The 24,538-nt window shown below is 42.7% G+C and overlaps 1 protein-coding gene across 2 annotated transcripts in view; it reads left to right on the top strand.

Annotated features, from left to right (window-relative positions):
* Positions 1–412: 412 nt before the first annotated feature.
* Qser1 (glutamine and serine rich 1) overlaps positions 413–24,538 on the top strand; it is a 54,653-nt gene continuing 30,527 nt past the window's right edge. The window contains exons 1-4 of one of the 2 annotated variants that reach the window (XM_090347925.1): positions 413–670; positions 11,405–11,514; positions 12,320–12,481; positions 15,308–18,982. In XM_090347925.1, the coding sequence (XP_090204051.1) occupies positions 477–670; positions 11,405–11,514; positions 12,320–12,481; positions 15,308–18,982 (4,141 nt within the window). In that variant the 5' untranslated portion in view covers positions 413–476. Of the gene's footprint in view, positions 671–1,116; positions 1,380–11,404; positions 11,515–12,319; positions 12,482–15,307; positions 18,983–24,538 lie in introns of those variants that run through there. The other variant, XM_090347926.1, reaches the window with a different exon arrangement.

Raw genomic sequence — 24,538 nt, 5'->3', positions numbered from 1 at the left:
GGTGGGCCCGGTCTGCCCGGCCCTCCTCCGCGGCCGCGATCGTCCCCACACCCCGCTCCCCGAGACGGCCGAGGCCTCTCCCGCCCGCCCGCCCGCCCGCCTGCGAGCCGTGAGCGCGGGGCGCCGAGGGGAGGCGGGGCGAGGCCGCAGGCCGAGGAGGTGGGGGGGAGGCGGGAGGTGCATCCTGGGAAATCGACCAACATGGGGCGCAGCGGCCGCCACCGCCGCCGCCGCGAGTCCGGGCGGCGGGCACCGCGGCTCCCCTGACGCCCAGACTGGGGCCTCGCCGCTCGGCGCCGCCTCGCCCGCGCGCGCTCCTCCCGCCTCCCCGAAGGGCCATGTGAGGGGGCAGCTCCCTCCTCCGCCTCCTCCTCCTCCTCCTCTTCCTCCCCCGCCCCTCCCTCCCTTCCCGCCCCCCTCACGCTGGGCCCTCGAGGAGCCCCCGCCGCCGCCCGCCCTCCGACGCCACCCCCGCCATGGACAGGAACTACGCGACCCCGGGCTTCGCCGACCCGCCGCCGCCCGCGCCCCCCGCCGCTCCCGCCACCCCCGCCGCCAGCGTCGCCGCGCAGCCCCCCGCTCCCGCCTGGGCCTACGAACCCCGCGCTCCGGCCGCCGCCTCCAGCCCCCGCTGCAGCGGCGCGGGCGGCAGCCCCAGCCTCAAGGCCAGGTAGGGAGGGTGGGCGGCGGGGTCGTGGTGGGCCGGGGAAGGCCGAGGATGCGGCTGGGGCCTTCGCCCCGGCAGAGCGCGGCTCCGGGGTCCGGGCCGGATGGGGACCCCTCCGTTCGTCCTCACCCCCCCTCCCGGGAGAGGCCGCGCGTGACGCCCGGCGGGGGGTCGCCGCCGGGAGCGGGGCGGCCCGTGCGGCGTGCATGCCAGCGTGGGGGGGGGGTCTGAGACCGGGGCCGGTGGGAGGGCTGGGCGGGAGTCGTGGGGCTCGGTCACCTCCGGGACCCGCACTCTCACGTGGTGAAGTTTGGGCTCAAGTCGGGATCCGGGAGACCCGGGACGGGCCCGGAGGACCCAGGGGGGCACGGGGGAGTTGGGGGTAGTGACATTCCATTGTATTGGGATCGGGGTGGCCGACGACGTGGTGGTGGCGGGGGCGGGGGAGGGCTCCTGGTGACCCGAAGGTGGGGGATGTGCGAGGGGAAGAGGCGCGGAGTCGAGTCCCCCCAGCCCTGGGGGAGCCCGGGAAAGGCTAGGCTGCTGGAGAGCCCCTGGGACGCGGGGCCGGGGAAGGGGGCTCGGCCGGGCGCGAACACCGAGCTGCGGCTGGGTGACATATGTTTGCAGTGGTGACCAAGATGAAGCGATTTCTCTTCCACGCTTTTCAGAGTTGCTCTGGGCTTCCCTCCCCTTTCAACAACAGGAAGAAGTAAGGAATCTCTTGTTTCTGTACCTTGGGGTGACTGAGTATTGGGGGAAGACATAAGGGGTGTGTGTGTGGGGGGGGTCACCGAGTGCCATAAAGGTTGGTGAGCCGGAGCCACGCTTCTCCCCTCGCCGTGGTTTTTGAAGCCCAGATTCATTATGTAGCGTGGAGTTCAAGAGTTCATCTTTTCCTTCAGCCTGACCGAGGGACCCTAAAATGTTGACTGCTGTTTGATTTTTGAGCTCCGGGGGAAATGTGTAGTAGTTAAGTAGGGCCACACTTTGAAACGACCCCTTTTGAACGGTAACGTGGAAGGCGTGGTCTGCTTGGGAGGATTCGGGAGCGGGGTGTTTTAAAGCCACATCTCCCAAACAATACTGAATCTGGTAGGAGCAGCTTCGGATTACAAGGACAGGGGGAATCCTGGTGGCTAATGACTTCATCCTCAGCTACCAACAGGAAGCTTCGTGGCTTTCTGATCTCCTCAAGTTTCTTAATTATTTTCCCGACAGAAGAAGTAAACTTTTTTTTTTTAACGTTATCCATTACAGTGTTCTACGTTGGTTATCTTTGTTCCACGTTCATGATTTGAGAAAGATGTGCAAAGAGTACCAGGTCTTTGTCTTTGACTGCACCTAGGGATGATTGTAAAAGGAAAAAAACAAAAATGCTCTATGAAAAGGAAAATAAGCCTCCTAAGGAAATTTCAGGTTCTTTTGTTTAAAAGAACTAGAAGTTTAAAGAAAGTGTGATTTGCTAATTTGAATCTAAATGATGAAATGCCAAAAGCTTTTAAAAACAGGCACAATTTTTGTATTAGGGAGGATGGAGTTTTATGAAAGGCTGGTTTCTTTTTGGAAATTTAACTCACTTTCAAGTAGTTTTTACATTGCATATGATAATTGCAATTTAAAATTACTTTCTCTTTGGTGAATAGCAATGATAGGTATTGTGCAGCATTTTATATTTTAAATGAAAAGTATTTCATTAGGTATTTTTTTATTATGCACTGTATTTTTTTAATTTTTTATTGTAATTAGTAAAAGGGTTACATGATATTTGCCAGATAGAAGGTGCATTAATTCACATACATTGATACCCTTTCACATGTCTTGGTACCCATTACCCTTCCCCCCACCCCCCTTCATTAGGTATTTTAAATGCAGAGTATTTTATTAGTATTTATTAGGTATTTTATTTATTTTATTGGTTATTTCTGTTACTTCAGCAAAATACTTTCCTGTGGCAAGAAATTAAAATCCACATGTCATGTTGACCAAATGTTATTTATCAAAATAATACAGAATGACTTCCCAAACATGTTTGAAAACTGTAAGTAAATCCACTTGGAACACATAATCTAAAAGATCTATTTTTTGTTTATTGGAAGTTATATATTCATAAATGATAACCTTCCTTCCACTGCTTTAAAAACATTCTGAGTGGGGGTCAGCAGAATTATAGCATAGAAAATTCAGGCCTTCCCCCTCCCCAACAAATCTGCTTTGTTAACATGTTGTGTTAAGAGCAGGCCATCTGTACAGGGCTGCACACAATCTTTAATTAATTGTACATTTTTTTTATTCTCCAAAATGTACAAATTGTCCTCTTTGATTTTAGTTACACCAGAAATACCATATCTGAAAAAGACCTCATAAGTTGCTGAATAGCCTGCATTTCACAAATTTAATCGTATCTTTAAAAAAAAATTCATAGAAGCGTTTTCATAATCCATGCTATCAGTTGAATGTTTTTGTTTCCCTTTGTGGCAGTTTCTTCTGAAGGTGCAAATGAGTGCTAGCTGTGATGATGTAATATGGATACTTATCCATAAAGAATTAGCTTGTCTGTCACCTTGTTTCCTGTAACCTGTTCAGAAACTGACAGATGGCAGTGACATTCAATTGTTACTGTGGAACCTAACATTCTAGTTGATATCCTTGCTTGGCTAGCCCCAACATGTATTTTCATTACTCCATGTGAAAGTGTCTGTTGAATAATTTCTCATGAGTTTGAAACATACTACAGCTCTATCATATTGGATAGTTCTATTGTTTTAACTGTTGAAAAAATAAAGAATGAGAAACTCTGTCATTTTTTCCTTTAAGTAGGGGCTTACTGGGAGCTTTGGTCCCAGAATATTTCTCAAACAGTATTTTCTAATCACTTGGAAAGTTCAGGGATAAAAAATGGTCTGGTAGGGGCCTGGAGCATGGCCTAGTGGTAGTGTGCTCCCCTAGCATGTAGAAAACCCTGCATTCGATTCCCCAGAACCACATACACAGAAAAAGCCTGAAGTGGTGCTATGGCTCAAGTGGTAGAGCACTAGCCTTGAGCAAAAAGTATCCAAGGACAGTTCCCAGGCCCTGAGTTCAAGTCCCAGAACTGGCAAAAAAAAAAAAGAAATCTGGGGCCGGGAGTTTGGCCTAGTGGTTAAAGTGCTTGCCTAGCATGCACGAAGACCGGAGTTCGATTCCTTGGTACCACATACATACAAAAAAGCCGGAAGTGGTGCTGAGGCTCAAGTGGTAGAGGTCTAGCCTTGAGAAAAATCCAAGGACAGTGCTCAGGCCCTGAGCTTAAGCCCAGGACTGGCAAAAAAAAAAAAAAAACCTGGTAAATCTCCATTTGTTTTTACTTTTGTGATTTAGAAACCAAATGAGCATGTCCTTGGCCAATCACCTTGCAAATGGACATACATTTTGGGTGTTGTATACTTTGGGTGCTTTAGGACTCTGTATACCTGTTGCCTCTTTACCTGATACATATATTTTACACAGAATAGAGTCATGGTGTGTCCTGAGGGAGATGATAAATATGTATCTATTTAAATATGTACCAGAAAGTGATTGAATGAAAACTTTTTTTTACTATATTTATTTATTTATTGCCAGACCTTGGTCTGTGGTATCAGACCAAGGGCTTCATGCATGCTAGTCAAGCACTCTACCACTATGCCATATTCCAAGCTCCTAATATGGAATTTTTTTTCTGATGATGGTATAAATGTATAATGAGTGTTATAGGTACTTCTCCCAAAATCCAAAATAATGAGTAGCTTCTTGAAAGATGGTCATTGTCTGTATGAAGGATATTTGCTTAAATATGTTTTGAATACGTTTTATGTTTTCGATGCTAGGATCTCATTAGGCTTAGCATGTACATATAAGTGAAAGGTTTCTACAAGCTTGTGTTGAATTCAGAAAGTATTTTCTCATAGAAACAGTTTTGCTTGAACTTTGGACTTGGGTGCTGTCCCTGACCTTCTTTTTGTTCAAGGCTAGTGCTCTATGACTAAAGCCACTGCATTACTTCCAGCTTTTTTGGTGATTAATTGGAGATAGGGTCTCATGGGTTTTCATGCCTGAGCTGGCTTTGAGCTTTATCCTCAGATCTCAGCCTGATGAGTAGCAAGGATTATAGGCATGAGCCACCGCTTCCTGGCATCATTTACTTCTTGAGTAACTAGTTTGTAGTAGTTATTGTTTTATGTCAGGCACACATTTATTTAAGATTCCTTTGAAGTAAGTATTCTTTTTACCTTTTATGGATGCGGGAACAGAGACATGAAGTGCTATACCACAGTTGTTTTCAGCTCAGCCCTCTTCTGAGCACCTAGTCATATACCCAGCAATACCTTTGTGACTTTTTACTTATGTCTGTTATCAGCATTGAGGAGCTCATGTTTTCATACCTATCTCACCTCTGCTGTTTAATGAGTTCATCACCCTTCTGGCTACCTAATTGCTCTGTCTAAAAACCTGGGAGTTATGTGTTCTCTTATCACCCAACCCTACTGTGTAAAAAAGAAATGTTTTGAAATTCCCACTTCTTACCTTTTCCACTGTTCCACATTGATCTAAGCCACCATTATTTGCTTTAGTAGCTTCCTAACCTGGAACTTTTTTCCCCTTCTTTCACTACATTCTCATAGCAACCCAAAATGTTGATGCACTCACCAATTGGTCTTGTTGCACTTTTGCCTAAAACCTTTCCATACCCCATAGGAACAATCTGTAATATGTCTTACATGACCTTGTATTTATTGCTCTTTTTGAACTTTGAGGCTTAGTCCTAAGGACTTCATACATGTTCTCAATTACCTTCACCCAAAAACTGTGTTCCCACTTGCCAGCCCAACAAATTACTTTATGTCAGAAACATGCTGCCTTCCAACTGTTGCCCTGTTTGCTTTATGCAGTGGCATATGCTTTCACATTGTGTTTTGTTTTACTTTCCTTTTGTTCTTAGAAATAGAATTATATGCCGGGCACAGTGGCTCACACCTGTAACCCTAGCTAATCAGGAGGCTGAGATCTGAGGATCACGGTTCAAAGCCACCCTGGGCACCAAGGTCTGTGATACTCTTTATCTACAATTAACCACCAGAAAACCAGAAGTGGTGCTGTGGCTCAAAGTGGTAGGGTGCTAGCCTTGAGCTGAAGAGCTCAGGGACAGTGCCCAGGCCCAAAGTTCAAGCCCCACAACCAACATAAAGAAATCTAAGCTGGGTGCAGTGGCTAACTACTCAGAGGCTGAGATCTGAGAATTAAGGTTCAAAGCCAGCCTGGGCACAAAAAGACCTGAGACTTATCTCCAATTAACCTCTAGAAAAGAAGTGGGACTTCAGGGACAACACCCAGGCCCAGGGGTAGGGTGGTAGGTAGCCTTGAGCTGAAGAGCTTAGGGACTGTGCCAGGCTGAGTTCAAGCCCCTTGACCCACAAAAATAACTAAACAAATAAATAGCTCAAACCATAATCCTAAATTTTTTCTTTCATTCATTAAGCAAGTATTTGAGTGCCTACTAGATGTAAGGTGCTGCTGTTTTATCCTCAAATATTACATTCGTCATTGAAAGCTGGGGAAAACTAATAGCACACATTCAGTCACTAAAATGTACTGAACATCTTTGAATCCTGGAACTTAGCTGTTCATTTCCACACGAGCGATTCTTGAAGAAGTTGTGATCGCCAGGGTAACAACTTTCTGCTTGCCCTCTAAGTGTTGAAGTGTTTAGGAATGTGAAGTTGGTTTCGTCTTTTTTTGTGTGTGGATGTTGGTGCTGAGGCTTGAACTCAGGGTCTTGATGCTGTCGGTCATGGGGCTTGAATTCAAGTCTGGGTACTATCTCTATCTAGCTCTTTTTACTCTCTACCACTTTGAGCTACAGCTCCACTTCTGGTTTTCTGGTGGTTAATTGAAGATAAGTCTCACCGAGTTTTCCTGCCATGGCTGGCTTTGAACCTTGATTTCATCCTGCTGAGTAGCTAGGATTATAGGTGTGAGCCAACAGCCCCTGGACTTTTTATTTCTTTGTCCAGTTTCTTGAAATGAACTCGCCACACATGAGATTACATTCAGGTTTATATCTGTAGTTTCCTATCTAACATCTGGTATGTTCACTTGGATATTGGTATTTTATCCAAAAGATATCATAACCCCCAGCTTAGTCTTTCTACAGTCTTTCCTATTTTAGTAAATAAAACAGTATTTATTTTGTTGCCTAGTTCCAACCATATATGATGCATCTCCTCACTTCCCATTTCAACAAATCCCATTGGTTTGCCCTCTTTTTAGAAATACTGAGGTTTGAAGTCAAGGCCTGTGCTTGTCACACCTGTGACCCTTTTTCTTTTGCTATTTGCTATTTTTTAAATAGGGTGTTGATATTTGCCCCAGCCTACCTGGGCTGCCATCTCCCTATTTATGCTTTTAATTTAACTGGGATAACAAGCATGTACTACCATACTTAGCTAATTATTAAAATGGCATTTGATGACTTTTTTCCTGAATTATCTCCAACAGTGATCTTCCCAATTTCTGCCTCCTATAGCTAGGATTGCAATTATGAATCACTGCACTCAACCTTAATTTGAGCCTGTTTTTCATAAATTTCCATATGAATTGTTGTACTTTCCCCTCCTTCCCTCCCTTCCTTCCTTCCTTCCTCCCAAAATTTTAGATTTTAGTATGCAACAGGTAGAGTTAATTTTTTTTCTTTCTTTTTTTTTGTCGGTATTGGAACTTTAACTGTAGGCCTGGGCACTGTCCCTGAGCTCTTCAGCTCAAGGCTAGCACCCTACCACTTTGAACCACAGCACTACTTCTGGTTTTCTGGTGGTTAATTGGAGTTAAGAGTCTCCTGGACTTTAGTGCACAGCTTGGCTTTGAACTGCTATCCTCAGATCTCAGCCTGCTGGTAGCTAGGATTACAGGCCACTGTGCCCAGTGGCTGAGATCTTTTAGTTTTATTGCTAGCACTGACAAATTTTAAGTGCAGTTATGCATTCAGTAAGTGAATGAAGTGACTGCTACCGGGCCCACAGACTCTCTTTCAGAGGTACAAATAGAAGAAAAAAAATATCTAGTAAAAGGGGATCTTGAAGCAGTTCAGAGAGATTGCATAAAACTGATGTAAATTGTTAATGTTGCATAATGGAAATAGATTAGCAAAAAGAAGCAGCTTCCAAGAACAAATATTCCGAGAGGAAGGAAGTGGGCTCCACAAGCCAGCTAAAGGTTGGGCCTTGAACTGGCACAGCTTTACTTCTGCCATAGTGTCCCAGTCAGTGCAGTCATAAGAGACTTTACAAAAATGTGTTCTACACACTCATTAGAGTAACACTATCACAGAAAATTTTAGGGGGTTTCTGAGAAACACTGAAAAGTTCCATTGAAAGAAACATGATAGTGGAAGTGAGGCTGTGGCTCCCGGGGTAGGCCAAGAACCTTGAGCTGAAGAGCTCAGGACAGTGCCCAGGCCCAGAGTTCAAGCCCCATGACCGAGCAAAAACAATAACAACAAAAACAGGGATAATAGTATGAATAAGGCTTCAGTAAGATTAATTTGGTAATCAAGCATAAATATGACTTTGACAGAGCTCGAAAGCAGGATAACCAGATGAGAGGCATTCATTATACCAAACAGGAGGAAAGAAATGGCAGAGTAATAGTGATATTGGTGTAAAAAGGAGCGGATGAATCCGGGCGCAGTGGCTCATGCTTTTAACCCTAGCTACTCAGGAGGCTGAGATCTGAGGACTGAGGTTCAAAGCCAGCCCGAGCACTAAAGTCCATGAGACTCTTATCCCCAGTTAACCAATGGAAAAATAGAAGTGGCACTGTGGCTCAAGGTTAGGGTAGAGCTCAGGGACAGTGCCCAGGCCCAGAGTTGTAGCCCCAGAGTGGGAGTAGGGGTGGGGAAGGAGGGTAAGGAGGTGATGACTGAAAACATAAAGATAAAATTGACTAGGTTTTTTGGCATGGTGCTTTTGGGCAGAGTGATAAAAAAAGTAATTTGTTGCAGGCATGATAGCTCACACCTGTAATCCTAGCTACTTGGAGGCTGAGATATGAGGATCAAGGTTCAAAGCCAGCCTGGGCACAAAAGGACCTGAGACTTATCTGCAATTAACATCTAGAAAAGGAGACATGGGGCTTGGCTCAAGGGTAGGGTGGTAGCCTTTATCTGAAGAGCTCAGGGACAGTGCCCTGGCCCAGGGGTAGGATAGTAGCCTTGAGCTGAAGAGCTCAAGGACAGCACCTAGGCTGCATTCAAGCCCCCATGAGCCACCAAAAAAAAAAAAAATAACTTGTTGGAGCTGGTGGCTCACACATGTAATCCTAGCCACTCAGGAGGCTGTGACCTGAGGATCACAATTCAAAGTCAGCCCAGCCAGAAAGTCCATGAGACTCATCCAAAAAATGGGAAGTAATGCTGTCTCAAAGTGGTAGAATACTAACCTTGGGCAGAAAAAGGTCACAAGTAGCTTGCAAGCCCAAAGTTCAAGTCCCATGACCTACAACAAAATTTTTTGTTGTTTTTGAACAAAGTTGTTTTTTTTTTCCCCCAGTTCTGCATCTTGAACTCAGAGCCCTGCCACCATCTTTGGGCTTTCTCCAGACTAGAGCTCTAGCACTTGAGCTACAGCACCACTTCTGGATTTTTCTGTGATACTGAGGAATCAAACTTGGGTCTTCGTGCGTGCATGCTAGGCAGGCACACTACCACTAGGCTAAACTCCTGCCCCCCCTCCCCAATTTTTTTTATTTTTATTTTTATTTTTTTGCCAGTCCTGGGTTTGAGCTCAGGGCCTGAGCACTGTCCTTTGGCTTCCTTAAGGGAGCCATAATACCACTTTTGGCTTTTTCTATGTATGTGGTACCAAGGAATCAAGCGTGGGTCTTTGTGCATGCCAGGTAAGCACTCGGTATCACTAGGCCAAACTCCTAGCCCCGAAAGATTTTTTTTTTTTTAACTCTTGTTTATTTTGTGCTGGTCCTCATGCTTGAACTTAGGACCTAAGTGCTGTCCTTGATCTTTTATGCTTAAGGCCAATGCTCTACTACTTTTTGGGTTAAAGAGTTTACAGATGGGCCCAGGAGGATGGCCTAGTGGTAGAGTGCTCACCTAGCATGCACCAAGCCCTAAATTCAATTCCTTGGTACCACATACTCAGAAAAAGCCAGAAGTAGTGACGTGGCTCTAGTGGCAGAGCTCTAGCCTTGAGCAAAAAGTGCCCAAGCCCTGGGTTGAATCCCAGGGCTGGTAACAAAAACCAAAAAAAAAGATAGAAAAAAAAAAATCCTTGAATGATTAGTTATTTTCCCCCTTTCCCCTTCAATTATAGGTCTTGGGCACTCTCCTTGAGTTCTTTTGCTCAAGGCTGAAGCTCTTCTTCCACTTGAGCCACCGTTCCACTTCTGTCTTTTGTGGTTAAGTAGAGGTAACAGTCTCTCTGACTTCCTCTGTCCTGGTTGGCTTCAAACCACATCCTCAAATCTCAGCCTCCTGAGTCTCTCGGATTACATGTCAGTAATCAGGGACAATGTCTGGCTGTCCCTGTGCTACCAATCCATCCATAGTTTGACTTCCAGCTTTTTTGGGAGGAGACTGGGGGGAGTTAATTGGAGATAAGAGCCTCACCTGTTTTCCTGCCAATGCTGGCTTGGAACTACAATCCTCAGATTTCGCCTGGAGAGTGCAGTACATCTGAGTTAATATTATCCCTTCCATTTCTTCACTACCTCTCCAAACCCTACCTGTTTGAAGTTACTAGATTCCACTTTTACATATGTACATTGAATATTATGACTGTATTCCCTGACCCTTCTATTTGTCCCTTTGACAGAATGTTTTGTTTCCAGTACTCATTTTTAAAATTTTATTCAAAGGAGCTACACCACTTGAATTTTCCCTTGCATATATATACCAATTGGGGTGTGTGTGTGTGTGCCTATAGCTTCTTTTTTCTCTGTCATGAGGTTGGAACTTAAGGCTTGGGTGCTGTCCCTGAGCGCATGCACGCCCTCTATCTCTCCCTCCCCCCCTCAAGGCTAGTGCTCTACCACTTTGAGGTATAGTACCACTTCCAGTTTTATAGTGGTTAATTGGAGATAAAAACCTCCTGGAAAAAAAAAAAAAAAAAACCTCCTGGAACTTTCCTACCCAGGCTGATTTTGAACCATGATCCTCAAATCTCAGCCTCCTGTGTAACTATGATTACAGGCATGAACCATTGGCATGCCACTTGTATTTTTATAGACACTTAAAATCTACATCTAACTTTGTAGTAAGTTCTAATATTATTTATTCTTTGAGTTACTCTTTAAGATGTTTCATTGTTGTTTTCATTTAGTGCTGGGACTAAGCCTTTGGTTTATTGAGGTGGGCTGTGGTACGTATCCCAGGTATGCCTGGCCATTACTATATTGATCTGCTTCCTATACCATCATACCTGGGTTCTGTAATTTTTTTTTTTTTTGCTGCCAGTCCTGGGGACTGAACTTAGGGGCTGAGCACTATCCTTGGGCTTTCCTCAAGGCTAGTGCTCTACCATTTGAGCCACAGCACCACTTTCAGCTTTTTATGTATGTGGTACCAGAGAATCAAACCCAGGTCTTTGTGCATGTTAGGCAAGCACTCTACCACTAGGCCAAACTCCCAGCCCTCCCTATACATTTTTTGATTGTATAGTTTGGGCTATGTATTTTTGATTACTAATATGTATTTTAAACATCCTTTAGTTTAAGCTATGAAGAAGGACACCCCTCCCAGTCTGAAGCAGATCTCCTTCAGAGACAGACATTTGCAGCCTCTCAGCTTCCTGGATATGCCCCCACACCTCAACCAACCGGTAACAGCTCTCTTGGGAAGTGTGCTATGAATCTAGGTTCACTTAGTGAACAGGAAGAGAAATAAAGTTTCACATTTTCATTATAAATGTAATATGTAGGATATTAATATACCATGGGATATAAAAATGAAAATGAGATTAAAGGCTTTGGCTTTTATTGATGGATGGTGTGTCTATCTGAGGGATTAAGAAGTTGAGACTTTTAGTTTGTGCGTCATTGAAGCTTTTAAATTATGAAAATGCTTGGTCAAATTAATAATTTGCTCTTTCTGATAAAGTATTTTATAGTTATAGAATTTCCTGCCTTCAGGGTTTTTTGGTTGTTGTTTTTTTGGGTTTTTTTTTTTTGTGGTTCATAGGGCTTGAACTCGGCCTGGGCACTGTCCCTGAGCTCTTCAGTTCAAGGCTACTACTCTTAAGCCAAGCCCCACTTCCCGTTTTCTAGAGGTAAATTGAAGATAAGAGTCTCGGGTTCTTTTATGCCCAAGCTGGCTTTGAACCTTGATCCTCAGATCTCAGCCTCCTGAGTAGCTAGGATTACAAGCATGAGCCACCACACCTGGCGCCTTCAGTTTTTACAAATTCTTGTAAACACAAGATCAGAAAGCGAATTTTATGTAAGTGTATTCCTTTTTTCCCCATATATTTTTATTGTAATTAATAGAAGGGTTACATTATATTCACCAGATAGAAGGCGCATTACTTCACAAACATTGATACCCTTTCTCATGTCTTGGTCCCCATTTCCCTCACCCATAAGTGTATTCTTTTTACTTCTGAATTTATTTTCTCTCTTCCACTCTAGGTCTCTCGGGAGTATTTGACACTAGTATGAATAGTGACAACACTAACACTAAAGAGTCTTCTGTGATGAATTTTCTTTCCTCTGTTGAGTCACGAGCTACACAGGCTGCTTCTTCAGGAACTACTCTTCTACCACAATTCAGGGCCCCATCCTGGCAGACAGGTGATTCACTGTTTTCAGAATTTTTAAAATCATCCAAAAATATTTGTTAAAATTATATATTTTTTTTACTTTTTATGGAAGGCTCCAAATGGAATTGAATTTTCTAATGTACTTTAAAAACTGGCATTTTTAGGGTGCATAAAATAAAAGAACTGTTTATTGGCAGAAATTTCGTATTATTTGATTTTTGGGGGGTAGGATAGTATTTTGTTACGTAGCATAGGCTGGCTTCAAACTTGAGATTCTTTCTACTTCAACTCCTCAAGTGATGGGATTTCAGGCATATTCTACCACATCTCCCCTAGAAATTGTGTTTTAGCATTACAGTGAAAACAAGTTCACATAAACATATTGATAATTATTTAAGACAAATCCTTACATTTAGGGGCCGGGAGTTTGGCCTAGTGGTAGAGTGCTTGCCTAGCATGCATGAAGACCCGGGTTCAATTCCTTGGTACCACATACATAGAAAAAACCAGAAATGGTGCTGAGGCTCAAGTGGTAGAGCTCTAGCCTTGAGAAAGTCCAAGGACAGTGCTCAGGCCCTGAGCTCAAGCCCATGACCGGCAAAAAAAAAAAATCCTTACATTTATATTTGGCACTTTAAGTAATTGTTTGAGAAGAGTGGCGGTTAGACTAATTAATTCATTTGTGTGGGCCCTGGGACTTGAAACTCAGGGCCTGGGCGCTGTCCCTGTGTTTCTTTTGCTTGAGGCTAGGTAGGCCTCTAACTCATGAACCACAGTACCACTTCTGGTTCTGCCCTTTTCTAAGTGGAGCTAAGAGTCTCTCAAGACTTTCCAGCCTCAGCTAGCTTCAAACTGATTCTCAGATCTCAGCTTCCTGAGTCGGTAGGCTTACAGGTGTGAGCCATGAGTACCATGAGTACCCAGCCTAATTTAATTTGTTATAATGACTTAGGCTGGGCAGATAATGTTGGTTTTATCGTGAATAAGACTTATTTTTATCAATATTTAAGCAAAATTAAATTGAACAGATTAAATCACTATTTAATAAGATATGTTAACATACTCATGAGTATGAGGTTTATATGTACTTTTCTATAAAGGATGTTTTAAATTTCACTTTTCAATAGTTTCTACTTAAATTATATGTACTTAACTTTTTGTGAGATGATGACAAGATGTCTTGGGCTTGTTTTGTTTTATATTTGAGAAGTTTTTTTTTAAAATAATTGCTGTAGGAAACACTAGTTAACCTAGTGGAATTTCTTAGCATGCCTAGCAACTTGCTTCTCTCTCTCTCTCTCTCTCTCTCTCTCTCTCCCTCCCTCCCTCCCTCCCTCCCTCCCTCCCTCCCTCCCTCCCTCCTTCCCTCCCCCTCTCTCTCTCTCTCTCTCTCTCTCTCTCTCTATTTTGAAAGGGGAACACAAGGGCCAGGAGCGTGGCCTTAGTGGTAGCATGCTCACCTAGCATGCATGAAGCCCTGCGTTTGATTCTCTGGAACCACATACACAGGAAAAGCCGGAAGTGTCCCTGTGGCTCAAGCGGCAGAGTACTAGCCTTGAGCAAAGAATGTCCAAGGACAGTGCCCAGGCCGAGTTTAAGCCCCAGGATTGGAAGGAAAGAAGGGAGGAAGAAAGGAGACCATAATAATTTATGTGAATTAAATTATTTATGTAAAATACTATTATTTATTTTCTGGACACGAGTGGATCATTCGTGCAATCCTAAATACTTGAAGGTCTGAAAATGGGAAGGTTATAGTTTAAGACCAGCCTGGAGAGAAAAGTTTATAAGATTTCATCATAGCACAAAGTCGGTACAGATGCCTGTCATCCTAGCTTCATGGGAGGATGACAAAAGGATTATCATTTCAGGCCAGCCCAGGAATAAAAGTTCACAAGACTTCATCCCAACTGAAGAAGCTAGGTGTTGTGGCACACCTTCATCATTCCAGCTACAAAAGAAAGCCTTTAGGAAGCTAAAATAGGCAGGTTAAATTAAATGGTCACTTAGGCTGGAATCGACCTGGTCTGCAACCTATCTCAAAAGTAGTAAGTAGTAAATATAGAAATGGGCCAGAAGTGTGGCTCAGTGCTATAACACCTGAGTAACTTTTTTTTTTTTTTTTGGCCAGTCCTGGGCTTGAGCTCAGGGCCTGAGCACTGTCCTTGGACTTTCTCAAGGCTAGAGCTCTACCACTTGAGCCTCGGCACCACTTCTGGCTTTTTTTTTTTCCTATGTATGTGGTACCGAGGAATCAAACCCAGGTGTTCGTGCATCCTAGGCAAGCACTCTACCACTAGACCAAACTCCCCGCCCCCTGAGTAACTTTTTAGAGGGTTTTAACAGTTCAGTGAACATCCTTGGCTTTATTTATAGTCAAAGCATGTATATCTACTTTATCAGTGTTGTAGGATATGTCATGATTGTTTTATTCTTTGTTTTTGTTATTGTTTATTTTGTTGTTTGCTTTGTTTTGTTTTGTCTTGGGGCTTGAATTCTTGGCCTGGTTGCTGTCCCTGAGCTCTTCAGCTCAAGGCTAGTGCTCTACCTGTTTGAGCACTACTTCCCATTTTCTGGTGGCTAATTGGAGGAAAGAGTCTCACAGACTTGCCAGCCTGGTCTGGCTTTTAACCGCAATCCTGGGATCTCAGCCTCCTGAATAGCTAGGATTACAGGCATGAGCCACCCTGCCCAGCTCTTGAATTACTTTTTAAATTTTAAATATACAATTAATTTGTTAGGCTCTTCAGGCTAATAGATGTTTTGGTGGGTTGGGGATTATATAATCCATTACTATAAATACATTTAAGTATTTGTGCTATGATTGCATAAAGATCTTTGTACCTTCTCTTTATAGGCATGCATTCCTCAACAGCAACTGAGCTGTTTGTTACTGGACCTTTGGCAACCACTGGAACACTTCTACCATCTGCCCTCCCAGCTTATCAGCATCCCACCACCTTTAACAACAGAAACTTTGCTACCACCTCACCTTTGGTGCTTCAGGATACAAGTTTTAACACTTCAGCAAATGGAATTTTAAATCCTCATGACCCTTTGCTACAAATAAAGACTTCCCAGGGAACTGTTCCAACTGCTTTGGCGTTTGAACGCCTGGGCAGTTCTGCATTAAGTAACAGCACACCACCTCAGTCTTCAACATATCGCTCTGCTCAAGAATCTGCACCCCATCTCTTACAACCTCAATTTAGTTTGTTGCCTTCAGCTCTTGGGGGAGCCCAGCAAACTCCTCAAGCCTACAATTCTACTATCTTTTCTAGTTCTACTGCTTCCATTGAAAGAGCTCTGCGAGAATGTAGTGTCATTAAACACCACCAGCGGCCTTCAGGTACCCAGTCTATTCAGGCACAACTGACTGGTTCACAGCATTCCTTACATAGTTACCTATCAGATGCAAATGTAGCTAATTTTCAGGAAACATCCAGGCAGTCTTCATTGTCCTGTAGTCCAATTGGAGAATCTACTGAGGTGAGCAATGGAGGATTGCAACAGAAGACCCCCCAGGTATCAGATCTTCCTCAGTCTTACTCATCTGCAGTTCCATCATCAGGGTATCCTTCTACAAAAGTAGATAGCTGTTCTACAAAACTACCACTAACATCAACTAAGACTCCAAAACCTCAAAGCGTAATTCCTCCTGTGCAAACACTAAGCTATTCCAAACCTTTACATAACCAGAGTTCTGTAGTATCAGGTCAAGCACAAATTTATTCTACAGCACAGCTACCAAGCCTTTTATCAGTTAGTCAGTCCCAGAATTATGGGTTAGTACAGCCACATAATGTGCCATCTATTGTTCATTCGCAGGTTTATAGGTCCAACAGGGTTGAGAAATTGCCATCCTTGTATAAAACATTGGCTTATTCTTTATCATCTCAGCCTATAGCTTCTGAAAGCCAGACACTTAGTTATTCATCTAGTCAGCAAGAAGTATTATCTTCAATTACAAATGAGAATTACCCGGCTCAAACAAGGGATCTGTGTTCAGTCAGTCAATCTCAAAGTTACTCATCTGGTCATTCTCAGGGTTTATCACCAGTTAGTCCAACACGGGTCAGTTATTCATCTCAATCACAAATTTTGTCAGTTAGTCCTTCAGAAAGCTACGCATCAGGGCAGTCCCTGACTTTAACAGCACCCTCTCTTTCTTATTCTTCTGCTTCTCGGGCTCAGAACTTGTCAGATTCTAATGCAGCCCCAAATTACATTTCTATGCATACTTCCCAAAATGCCCAGAGCCAAGAGTCATCATCACCCCAAGGCCAAAAGTTTTTGCCTGCTGTGCAGTCATCATCTTTTGCATCCTCTCCTCATTGTCAGACCTTACAGAGTAATATACCTTCCCCTGATCCAAAGTCCTATGCTGAAAGAAAACTTGACTCAACTGTGTATACATCTTCAAAGCAAGAAGATGATTTTCCAATGCAAGAGTTACAAACATTACAGCCACAGGCATCTCTTGAGTCATCAAGCCAAAGGCTATCTGATGGGGAAGTGAATGCTCAAGAACCAATTTATAAGGCGTCCAAGGCAGATGACAGCTATTCTCCAAGTGTAATCAGAAGTAATTCCCATCTTGAAGATCAAGTTGTTGGGATTACTCTACAAGGATCAAAAAAGGAAGAAAACATGGTTGGTTCCGTGACTCAGCTTAACCAACAAATTGGCCAACCCAATAATGCAATAACCCCTGATCTCAAAAAGGCAACTAGTTTGATGCAAACACCACAAATGAGGTTGAATACTAAAGACTTGAGCCAGCAGCTTTCTCTTACACATAAGGTACATGAAGCCAAGGTGCAGGAACAGCATGATCAAATAATGAGTGCCTCATCTCAGATTCAAATTCCAAATCATGCTTTAGGGCATACTCATCAGGCATCTCTTCCTAATACCCAGGTCCTTTTAGATTCTGCCTGTGATTTACAGGTTCTTCAGCATTCAATACTACAGGCAGGCTTAGGACAAGTAAAGTCATCTTTACAGCGTGTTCAGAGTCCTCAGCAAATAGTACATCCTTTCCTTCAAATGGATGGTCACATTATTCAGAGCAATGGTGATCATTCTCAGCAGCCTCTCCATCCTCAAAATTCAGAGATTATGAAACTAGACCTCTCTGAGCCTTCAAAACCACTACAACAACATCTAGCAACAAAGGGCCAATTCAGTGAGACAAATCAACATGATTCTAAGAGTCAGTTTGTTTCTCTTGGATCAATATGTTTCCCAGAGGCAATGCTTCTCAGTGATGAGAGAAATATTTTATCAAATGTAGATGATATCTTAGCAGCTACAGCAGCAGCTTGTGGAGTTACACCTTCTGATTTTTCCAAGTCAACTTCAAATGATACCATGCAGGCTGTTGAAGGTGGTGATCCTAAATCTCATTTTCAGCAGTCATTAGATGTCAGGCATGTGGCCTCAGATTTTAATTCAATAGCAGCTTCAGTAGGGAAGTCACAAAATATAAATGATATTTCCTTAAATGGAAACCAGGTTACTGTAAACCTTTCACCAGTACCTCCCCTTCAGTCAAAAATGACTCTTGATCAACAGCACATTGAAACACCTAGTCAAAATATATCCGCTAAAGTAACCTGCGCAGTGGTTGGATCAAGTCATGAAGTCCAAGAGCAAAGTTCTGCGTCATTCAAGAAACAGTCTGCTCCCAGTCATGAGCCCGAAGAAGACAATGAAGTTCCCGTTGATAGTACATTAAATAATAGCAGAAGCCAAGAGTTTGTTTCTAGTAGTAGGAGTATAAGTGGAGAGAGTGCTACATCAGAGAATGAGTTTACCTTAGGGAGTGATGACAGTCTGTCTGTGAACCCTACTAGGAGTACCCTTGCCCTGTTGGCCATGGCTCAGCCTGTTGACACGACCACTGCCAAAATGGAAGAGGAAAACCACGATGTAGCACATTTTAACCTGCCAAAGAAAAAAGGTAAAGGAAAGGGGCAAATGAAAGAGGATGATAATAGTAATCCAAAATACCTAAAAAGATCTGCCCCAGGCAAACGTCAAAATCCCAGGGGAGCAGACCCATGTTTACCATATACATCCCCTTCCTCAGAGAGCTGCCATGAAGGATATCAGCATCAGGAAAAAATGAGGCAGAAGATCAAAGAAGTAGAGGAAAAACAGCCAGAAGTAAAAACGGGATTTATTGCCTCTTTCTTAGACTTTCTGAAATCTGGGCCCAAGCAGCAGTTTTCCACTCTTGCTGTACGCATGCCTAACAGGACCAGACGACCAGGGACTCAGATTGCTCGTACTTTCTGTCCCCCACCACTTCCAAAGACCTCATCCACATCACCAATGCCTTTAGTGTCAGAAACGGGGGGTGTCAGTCCAACAGAAAAAGCTGATAATGAACTTAAAAACTTGGAAAACTTGTCTTCATTTTCTTCTGATGAAGAAGACCCTGGAATGTGCACTCAAGATATCTATAAAAACATTCCTACTCCCTTAACTGCATTGGATGCTACTGCTGATAAAACAAAGAAAACAGGTAAAGTTTTAAGTAGATTCACATTAGGACTTTCCACTACTGTTCTAGCTATTGCCTGTATTTTATATTTTTCAAATTTCAAGTAAGTGTGCAAATAAATTTTTAGAACAAAATGCATAAGCAGGTTTCTTAGAGACTTTTTAACCTTTATCTTTCCTTATAGGAAAGTTCTGGGTTTTAAGTTGAGTCATTCCAGTTTTTCTTGGCTTTTTGCCACAGGCATCTTAATATACATGGTTTGCTATCTTTCTTTAATCTCAAGACATCTTTTGGAGGTGCGGCATTGCTTAGAGGTGTTGTATAAACTGGAATAGGTTTGACATGATAATTTCACCTGAATATTAGTGTTCTGTTATTAAGTATAGTTATGTGCAGCATGTACATTCATCTAGTTAAGATAAACTTTTTTTGTGGGGGGGAGAGGGTCATGGAGTTTGAACTTGGCTATTCCTTAGCTCTTCTGCTCTAGGCTACCGCCCTTCCCCTGGGCCTGGGTGTTGTCCCTGAGCTCTTCAGCTACTGCCCTACCCTTGAGCCAAGCCCTACTTTCTGTTTTCTAGAGGTTAATTGGAGAGAAGAGTCTCAGGTCCTTTTGTGCCTGGGCTGGCTTAGAACCTTGATCCTTAGATCTCAGCCCCCTGAGTAGCTAGGATTACAGGCCTTACAATTTTTTTACTGATACATTCAAATCTTTGGATATGCTTTACTTTCATGATTAATAGAGGAAATGTTCCAAGCATTGCCTTCTGTAAATCACTGACAGGTAAGTAGGTTACTGATTTAAGGAACATACCAAGGAAATTTTTTTTTTTTCCCCCAGATCTGGGCTTGAACCCAGGGCCTCAGCACTGTCCTTGATATTTCTCAAGTCTAGAGTTCTGCTACTTGAGCCTCAGCACCACCTCCGGCTTTTTTCTATGTATGTGGTACTGAGGAATTGAACCCTAGTCTTCATGCATGCTTGGCAAGCACTCTACCACTAGACCAAACTCCCAGCCCAATTTTTTTTTTGGCCAGTCCTGGGCTTGAGCTCAGGACCTGAGTGCACTGTCCTTGGACTTTCTCAAGGCTAGAGCTTTACCACTTGAGCCACAGCACCACTTCTGGCTTTTTTACCTATGTATGTGGTACTGAGGAATCGAACCCAGGTCTTCATGCATGCTAGACAAGCACTCTACCACTAAGCCAAACTCCCAGCCCCAGGGAAAAGATTTTAAATCATGTTGCAACCATCTCTGTGCCAGGAATTTGTGTTATGAGATCTTCATTACTTTCTCCAATATAGATGATGTAACTTATAGTAAAGGAACTGACTGCATTTACTAGTAAGCAATAGGGCTGAAGCCAGATATATCTTTCTAGAGCCTGCCTGTCTGACCATGTTTTTGTTGCTATAGCTCTATAGTATAATTTTAAGTCTGGTATTTTGATATTCCTTTTACATGAATTTTTTTTTTTTTTTTTTTGTGGGTCATGGGGCTTGAACTTGGCCTTGGTGCTGTTCTTGAGCTCTTCAGCTCAAGGCTGCTGCCCTACCCCTGGGCCTGGGTGTTATCCCTGTGTTCTTAAGCTCAAGGCTACCACCCTGCCCTTGAGCCAAGTCCCACTTCCTGTTCTAGAGGTTAATTGGAGATAAGAGTCTCAGGTCCTTTTGTGCCTGGGTGTCTCTGAACCTTGATCCTCGATCTCAGCCTCCTGAGTAGCTAGGATTACAGGTGTGAGCCACCGTGCCCAGGCTCTTTTCTTTTTTTTTTTTTTTAGCATGGAATTATGTATGCCTCCATATGAATTTGTGGATTGATTTTTCTAATTCTGAGTAATTATATTTGTATTTTAATGATTATAGCATTAAATCTTAAATTTCCTTCAGGCAGGTGGTTTTTGTTTTTTTCGCTAGTCCTGGGGCTTGAACTCAGGGCCTGGGCATTGTCCTTGGACACTTTTTGCTGAAGGCTAGAGCTTTGCCACTTGAGCCACAGTATCACTTCCGGCTTTTTCTGTGTATGTGGTTCCAGAGAATCAAACCCAGGGCTTCCTGCATGCAAGGCAAGCATTCTCCTGGCCCAGCCAGTAAATGATCTTGAGAGATCTTTCCATCTTTTGATGTTTTCACTTTTTTTTCTGAAAGGTTTTATACTTTTCATTGTAAGATGTCTTTTACTTTCCTTGGTTAATATCTAGGTATCTGGGGGAGAGGAGATATTATGAATAGAATTGTTTTCCTGGTTTTCTTTCTCAGCCTGTTCCTTGTTGATATATAGAAAAGCTATGTGTTGTTTTGTTTTGTTTTTGCCAGTCCTGGAGACTGAACTCAGGGCCTGAGCATGGTCCTTGGACTTTCTCAAGGTTAGAGCTCTACCACTTGAGCCACAGCATCATGACTGGCTTTTTTCTAGGTATGTGGTACTGAGGAATCAAACCTGGGTCTTTGTGCATGCTAGGCAAGCACTCTACCACTAGACCAAACTCCTGGTCCTTGTATTTTTGAGTATGTAGTATCTTGCTATTTTTCCATAGGTATTTTTATAAGTTCTAGAAATTTTTAGTGGAGTCCGTTGACTACAAGATGTTTTGTCTGTATAGAAATCACTTTCTATATTATATCTTGAAAAGCATGCCTTCATTGATGGCTTTTCACCTCTTGGTCAAAACTTAGTTATTATATTTATATGGATGTATTTCCGGATTTCAATTCTCTTTCATTGACAATGTGTGTTGATGTTTTACCAATATCACATTGTTTTAATTGCTATAACTTGAGAGTAAATCTTGGGCCAGGAGCTTGGCCCAGTGGTAGAGTATTTCCCTAGTATTCACGAAGCCCTGAGTTCTATTCCTGAGTACCACACACACAGAAAAAGTCACAAGTGGTACTGTGCTCAATTGGTAGAGCACTAGCCTTGAAAAAAGACAGTGCCCAGGCTCTGAGTTCAAGCTCCAGGACTGCCTACTCCCCCACTTTCCCCCAAAAAAGAGAAATCTTAAATAAAAGCAATATGAGTCCTCTAAATTTATTTTTCAAAATTATTTTATCCTCTTTAGCTCTTTTTTCCATGGTTTTCAACTTATATGTTATTATTTCCCTTAAATAAAAGCCTTCTGGGAGTAAAATTGGATAGACAAACCAATTTTCAAGGTCTTTTAGCATAGTAGAGGAACTGGTGACAATAATTACTTGTAAATTCCCAAGTAGTGACTGGAAAGGATTGTGAATATTCTCAGAACAATGAAATAGTAAACATTGAAGGTGATGGATAAATCATTTACCTTAATTTGATCATTACACATTGGATGTGTGTATTGAAACAGCACAGTATACCCCATAAATGTGTATATTAGGACATGTTGGTTTTAAAAAGTAAAATAATAAAAATACCTTGGAAAAAATGAAAACAAATACAATAAGTTTTTTTTTTTTCTTTTGTCCAGTCCTGGGGCTTGAACTCAGGGCCTGGGCATTGTCCCTGAACTCTCCAGCTCAAGGCTACCACCCTACCTCTTGAACTACAGGGCCATTTTGGGTTTTCTAGAGGTTAATTGGAGATAAGAATCTCACCAGTCTTTGGTGCCTAGACTGGCTTTGAACCATGATCCTCAGATCTGAGTCTCCTGAGTAGCTAGGATCTCAGAGTGAGCTACTGCATCCAGCTTTATACTTTTTGGTAGATATATTCTACCATGTGTTTTTATTAGATTTATATCTGAATATTTGGGGTGCTATGTGTAAATGTGTGTATATTATAAATCTTAAGCTTTTGCTCTTTGTTGTTTTCTTGTAAATATGGGATGTAGAGCATAGGTCCCTCTGGCTTCCAAGTAGTGAAGTCTACTACTTGAGCTATGCTTTAAGCTTGACTTTTTGCTGGTTATTTTGAAAACAAAAATAGGACTTTCTGCCTGCTTTTATCTTTGAACTGTGATCCAGGACTTTTGTTTCTCTTTTTAGATTCCACAGGATATTCTGTGTAGACCATGATGTCCTCTGCAATGAGGAAAGTTTATTTCATCTCTTGCAATTAACTTTTTTCATTATGTCCCTGTTTAGTTTTTTCTTGTTTATATGTGTCTGCCCATGTGTCCACATGTGTATAAGAATAAAATTAGGTTTTGCTGTGTACCCAGGCTAGCCTCAAACTTGAGATCCTCATGCCTTAGTTTCCTGGGCACTGGGATTGCATTATACCACCATCACCTGTGGCTTTTCCTATCTTTTACAAATTACTTGAATAGTTTTTAGTATTTCTGTTTTGGTGCTGTCTGTCTCCTCCCTCCAATCCCCTTTAATTGTGCCAATCATGGGGCTGGAACTCAATTCTGGGCACTATCCCTGAGCTTTTGTCCTCAAGGCTTGTACTCTGCCAGCTGTTTCCAGCTTTTGTGGTATTTTATTTGGAGGTGAGAGTCTCCTGGGCTTTCTTGTCCTGGCTGACTTTGAACTGGGATCCTCAGATATCAACCTTCTGAGTAGCTAGGATTACAAATGTGAGTCACCAACACACACTGGTGAATAGGTATTATATAAACCAGTGTTTTATACAGACCAATGTTTTATAATCTTATCATCTACTGAGTTATATTTTTTACCACTTTAAGTAAAACATATGTGCCTGACAGCTATACAGGTGTTTTATATTTCCCCTTATATAAATTGACAGAAAACTTTTTTTTGTCACTTCTGGAACTTGAACTCAAGGCCTGAACACTGTCCTTAGAGATAAGAAGCCCAACGAAGTGACCCACACCTATAATCCTAGCTACTCTGGACCCTGCATCGAAACCTAAGAACCTGAGACTCTTCTCTCCAATTAATCCCTAGAAAACGGAATGTAGTGCTGTGGCTCCAAGGGTAGGGCAGTAGCCCTATGCTGAAGAGCTCAGGGAGAGCGCCCATGTCCAGAGTTCAAGCCCTGTGACCAACCAAAAGAAAAAAAAGAAAATTAAGGAGTCTCACAGACTTTATTTAGTGCCCAGCCTGGCTTTGAACCGAGATCTTCATATCTCAGCCTCCTGAGTAGCTAGGTGTGAGCCACCGGGCCCAGCTCCTTTTTTTTTTTCATATATTTTTATTGTAATTAATAGAAGGGTTACATTATATTCACCAGAAAGAAGGTGCATTACTTCACAAACATTGATACCCTTTCTCGGGTCTTGGTCCCCATTTCCCTCCCCCCATCCCATCCCCATCCTTTTTTTTTTTTTTTTTTTAATTGTATTTTATTGTCTGGATAATGTTACAGTTAACATTCATCAGGTAATGGGTTCATTACTTCTCCAGCCTTAATACCCCTTCTCATGCTTTTGTCCCCTATTCCTTCCTCCCACCCCCCCCACCCCGGCCATTTTCTTAAGTTTTTTCTCCTGTTCTTCAGGTTTCATAATTTCTATGACTTGTGAAGTTCACAGAATCTTTGGGTTCCTCTATTCTGCTATTGTACTCCAGTGATTTTGTTTTTTATAGTCCTTGAACTCATGGCCTGGGTACTGTCCTTGAGCTTTCTCAAGGCTAGCATTCTACCACTTGAGCCACAACACTACATCCAGCTTTTTCTGTGTAAC

Source organism: Megascapheus bottae, chromosome 16 (assembly GCF_031878675.1).
Source record: "Megascapheus bottae isolate mThoBot1 chromosome 16, mThoBot2.hap1, whole genome shotgun sequence".
Lineage (NCBI taxonomy): Eukaryota > Metazoa > Chordata > Mammalia > Rodentia > Geomyidae > Megascapheus > Megascapheus bottae.
The sequence above is the reverse complement of the archived record's forward strand: the minus strand, read 5'-3'. Positions and strand labels throughout refer to the sequence as shown.